Below are 4,870 nucleotides of genomic sequence, written 5' to 3'. Positions count from 1 at the left end.
CCCCCCGCTGTGTGAGGAAATGGCTCTCACGTGAGGGAGGCGGCAGCGCCCGGCTTTACCCTGCCCGCTGCCCGGGGAGGAGGAGGCGCCAGCGGGTCCCGGGGCTCGTCGGCGCCATGCCGACCAGCTTCACGGTGGTACCGGTGGAAGCGCAGGGCGAGGAGCGGGAGCCGGCGGAGCGCGATGGGCAGCGGCAGGAGGAGGAGGAGGAGGGAGAGGAGGAAGACGACGAGAGGGAACGGGGCTCCGGTGAGAGCTGAGGCGGCGGGAGGAGGGGGGGGGGAGAGCGCCGGCGCTTTGTGAGCGGAGGAGCGGGGGCCGCCGCGTGGGGCCGGCCCCCCGTGGTGGGCTGCGGCGGGGCCGCCTCGCCTGTGGGCAGCGGGCGGCGCCGGGGGCTACCTGGCCAGGTGGAGCGGCGCGCCTCCGGGAGAGGGCGAAAGTCCGGCGCCTGGGGTGGCCGAGAGCCGGTTTCTCTCTCGTTCCCGAAGCCGCCGTCGCCGCCGGCCGGGAGGAGGAAGCGCTGCCGGCGGAGGCTGCGGCCGGGGGAGCGGGGCGGGGGCGGGCGCGGCGCCGTGGGTCCGGCTGCCGCTTGTGAGGAGGAGCGGGAGTCGCCGGTGCCGCCGGCAGCCCCGCGGGCGGGCGTGAGAGTCCCAGAACCGTGGCTCGGGTTGGGAAAGCCCTTTGGGGTCACCGAGCCCGACCGTTAGGCTGGGTGTCGAAGCCGAGTCCTGCAGGAGCTCCCGGGGGAGAGCGGTGGGAGCGGAGGGAAGGTCCGGGGCCGCGGAGAGGAGCGGAGCCGGCCGTGCGCTCGAGCCTTGGGTCCAGTGGGTGTTTGCTGCCGGAGGGCGAGGTGTCGGAGCCTTGCCCCCCTGCTAGGCCTCGTCCCCGGACCCCCCCCCCCCCCGGGGGGGAGCAGGATGAAGCCCGAGGTGGAGCTCGGGCAGCCGGCGTGAGGGTCTGCCTGGTCCGGGCAGCCCCCTCCGCGGCGGGGTGGGCGTCTGTGGGCACGGGGTGGCGGGGAAAGGAGCGGCTCTGTCGGCGGGACGGTGAGGCAGCGCTGGGGAAGCGGTAACTCCTTCGTAACTCCTTAGTAACTCCTTCTGCCTTCGGCTCAGAACCCCTTAAGGCTTCCTCTTTGCGAAGCGCGTCGCAGCGGCACGCTGCTAGCGCTACCCGAGCTAGTTGGGTCTTGCACGTTGTTTTGGAGGCCGTGTTAGCAGTCGGTCTCATTCTTAATGCTGCTTTGGGGTGGGTGGGTTTGTTTTTCTTTTTTTCAGATGTAGATGATCATAGGTGAAAAGATGGGTTTTTGTAAAAGGCGATTCCTCGTAATGGCGGCTTCTCCTTTTTGTGGTTTCGGTCGTGGGTAAATAAGGGTAATGCCGTTGGATGTGAACGTAAAGAGATGACAACAGATATTTGACAAGCTTAATGTAGTTACATTAATTTCTCTTTGCATAAAGGTTCTTTAGGAAGATGATCCAGTAAAACACCAAGCTGACAAAGCTGGGTTGTTTCCTCCCAGAGCTTTCTCCCCTCAAGCCCCTACCTACCCGTAAAAAATACGTACAACATGTAGTTTCATTTTCTTTGGTACAGTCAAGCGATGAGCAAGTGCTCTAAGAACTGCCAAATTGTTTTTTTTTTCCCAAACTAAATGGAATAGAAAAACCAAAATAGTATAAGCTGTGGCAACAGTTGTTTTCCTGTACTGGGTGGATGACAGCAGTACAGCATTAATCTGTCTGGGCAGTCTTCCTTATGGTAGAAGAGCTAGTCAGAAAGGCAGGGAGTGTGGTGTTTGGTCAGATGGCATCTCAAAATACTGAACATATATATACAGGCATAGTTAGACAGGAATTGTTAGACCACGCGTATATATAAAGCATCTGGAAGGCTTGGAACATTTGGAAATCTTGGGCGGGTGAGGGGAAGAGTGGAACTGGCACTCTCGTAGTGGCTTATTTCTAACCTTTAGGGTTGTGATGAAGAAAAAAAATAACTAATTCTTCATGCAGTTAAGTAGAATTTGTGTGGACTAGCAGTTACATTTGCAAAATATGTTTACTGTATATCTAATATATCTACTGTTCTGGATCTGTGTCACTTGAGTGGATGAATTTATGTATGACTTTTCCTGTTAATGTGCCTGTAAAATAAGGAGTAGAGAGAAAAACACTAAAAAAGGGAAGGCATTGACTTGTAAACAAGGTATAGTCAGAGAGCTCCGATTTCATTAAGAGATTAAACGCTATACTTGGGCACAGAGGTTTGGGAAATGAACGACATACTTAATGTTGCCTCAGGTGTTATATGGATGTTTGTGGTATGTAAAACTGTAATGCTTAAAATTAAGTTAATGCTGTGTAATCAAATAATTCTCTTTGACTCATTCTTCTGAAAACGTTAAAGAATTCTGAAATACTAGTACAGCTAAAAACTGTTCTAGATAAGCCCATCTAAAAGCCTGCTGCTCAGAGAAGCTTGCCTTTCTCCCTGCTCTAGCCTTGAGAAAAAGACTAGGGAGTAAAACATTTCCTTCCCAGCCTTCCTCCACATCCCTGGGTTCCCTTCCTTTTTCCTGTGCTTGACCTTGGTGCTCGTCAGAGGCTTCACTGGGCTGGTTCAACGTGCTAAACTGGCAGAAAACACAACTCCTCCAGAGGGAAAAACATGCTTCCCCTGTTTTGGAGTTGAGGTGAGTGCATGCTGCAAAAAGTCTGAGAATGGCTAGAGTTGTATCAAGGCGGGAGGGGGGTAAAGCTGAGGGTGGAAATAGAAGTAAAAAAAGAGGGAGAAGGGGAACTTCCCCTTTGGCTCACCCTTAGCCTATATAGCTCAGCATGTAATTTTGTTCCAATTTTTAAGGAATCTAGAATTTTGTCAATTTTGATTGAATTGTCCAGCTTAAAAACCAAGTAGCTGTTCTGAAACTTCCTTGACTGCACTAGTACCTTTTTAAAAAAAAAAAACAAACCCAAACAAACAACAAAACAAACCACCACACCCCAAACAAAAAAAACAACTGACAAACTGAAAGAGCACGAAGCATCCCCCACCGCCACCCTCAAACCCACAACATTGTTTTTTGGAGGAAAGGAGACTGTATGCTGTTAAGCTATTAGATTGCCAGTAAAGTAGTTCTGGTATGTTAGTAGCAAGGCACTTGTCAAAGGGGATAAATGCAAAGAATAGTTGATATTATTCTTATCTGACACTCATCTATGTGATAATGGGGTAAGTTGGGTTGTTCTTACTCTATGCTCTTCACTCCTTCATAATCATCTGAAATTCTGTAGCCTTGTATTTTCTGGTGATGTGACACCCTCCCATGTGTGAAGGAAGGAAAGACCTGGGTCGGTGGCTGTTTGGCTGGATTATAGCACTGGCCAAAGTAGAACTTGGGAAGAGTAGGGAGGCAGAGTGGAAATGAATGCTTGGATTGAACAATATAGTTGAGGGTTGGAGCCTGCTGACTCAAATATGCACAAAGTGGCAGAAAGCATGTGTGCCTGTGTCTTTTTTTAATGTGTTCATAATACAGTACAAGGGAAGGGTAGTCAGGAAATAGTAACTGGTTGCAGAAGAGAAGGAAACGGGAGTCTGTTGTAGGCAGTAATGGATGAAGTTTTATGAGAAATTCTGGCTTTGATTTTTATTGGCTTTTTTGTTTTCTTCACATGTGTTAGTAGTGACTGTCTATTAGATAGACCTGTCAAAACTTTGTGAAGTTGATCAAATCTCTATTTCATTACAGCTCTCCATGTCAGGTATTTCAAAGCGTAACTAGTATTTTTAGCATCCCATAGTATTATTTACCTAGCCACAGCAGTGTCTTATTTAGAAACCAATATGAGGACTAACTCCTACAAAATCTTTTTAAATTGAAGACCCTCAAATACAAGGAATATCAATGGCAAACCTGGTCATCTACCAAGAAGTCATCATGTAACTAATGAAGCACAAATACTGTGAATTTCTGTAAAATGTTAATTCCTGGAAAACCAGGAAACAGTTGAGGCAAGTATCTATATATGCAGTGAAGGGAAGACAGGCTAATCTGAGATGTCTGGTGTATTTTCAGTTAGCTTCTGCTCAAACACAGAACCAGGATGTAGTTCAGTATTTACTGTACAGATAAATACAGTATTACATGTTCCCCTTCATCCTGTTGCAGTTTGTCCAGTTTTCTGTACCCTGACAGAATGCAAACTGATGTCTTCGCTTATTTTTTTTTTTAATCTGCACAGGTTAGTTATCCCTCTCTGCCCTATTCATGTGCTTAGCCAGTAGTGTGCACAGTGTTTCCAGTACGGGCTAAAGGCTCAGGTCTAGAGATATGCATGGGAGCATGGGTTGGCAAATATGATACTGTTTTCCACATGCTCTTCCAGGCTCCAATAACTTCTGGGTCAGAAAAAGATGAGCCTTCTATGAAACTGGATTTATTTCTCATTTTTCGGTGAGTTTAGATTTTTAGATTAAGTTCTAAATTTGTTTGTATTCGAAATACACTCAGCGAATTTCTGTTCCATTATGTTTTTGGCACGTCAGAAACTGTGGCAGCAAGATCTGCTGCTCAAAGGCAAATTACCTCTTGTTTGTTTGTTTTCCGATCCAGTCATCAGATTAAAGGCATCAAATCATGCTAATACTTGTCAGGTCCCTTTCCACATTACTCAAGATTTTTATAAACCTTGTCCCATCTTAACCCCATCACCTTTTTTCCAAACTGAAAACTCTTTATTTAGTCATTCTTTACAAGGAAGCTATTTGTTACTTCTTGTTCTACTTTCTGTCTTTCTCTGAACTTTTTCCACTTCTGTTCATTTTGAAATGGGGGAAGTTCTACAATTGCACATGATAATCA

The 4,870-nt window shown here is 47.9% G+C and overlaps 1 protein-coding gene across 2 annotated transcripts in view; it reads left to right on the top strand.

The window, feature by feature from the left end:
• Positions 1 to 16: 16 nt before the first annotated feature.
• The window catches only part of SLC12A7 (solute carrier family 12 member 7), a 70,232-nt gene continuing 65,378 nt past the window's right edge, over positions 17 to 4,870 (top strand). The window contains exon 1 of one of the 2 annotated variants that reach the window (XM_069809291.1): positions 17 to 249. In XM_069809291.1, the coding sequence (XP_069665392.1) occupies positions 117 to 249 (133 nt within the window). In that variant the 5' untranslated portion in view covers positions 17 to 116. The remainder of the gene's footprint in view (positions 250 to 4,870) is intronic. The other variant, XM_069809292.1, reaches the window with a different exon arrangement.

The sequence above is a fragment of the Haliaeetus albicilla genome, chromosome 21 (assembly GCF_947461875.1).
Source record: "Haliaeetus albicilla chromosome 21, bHalAlb1.1, whole genome shotgun sequence".
NCBI lineage: Eukaryota > Metazoa > Chordata > Aves > Accipitriformes > Accipitridae > Haliaeetus > Haliaeetus albicilla.
The sequence above is the reverse complement of the archived record's forward strand: the minus strand, read 5'-3'. Positions and strand labels throughout refer to the sequence as shown.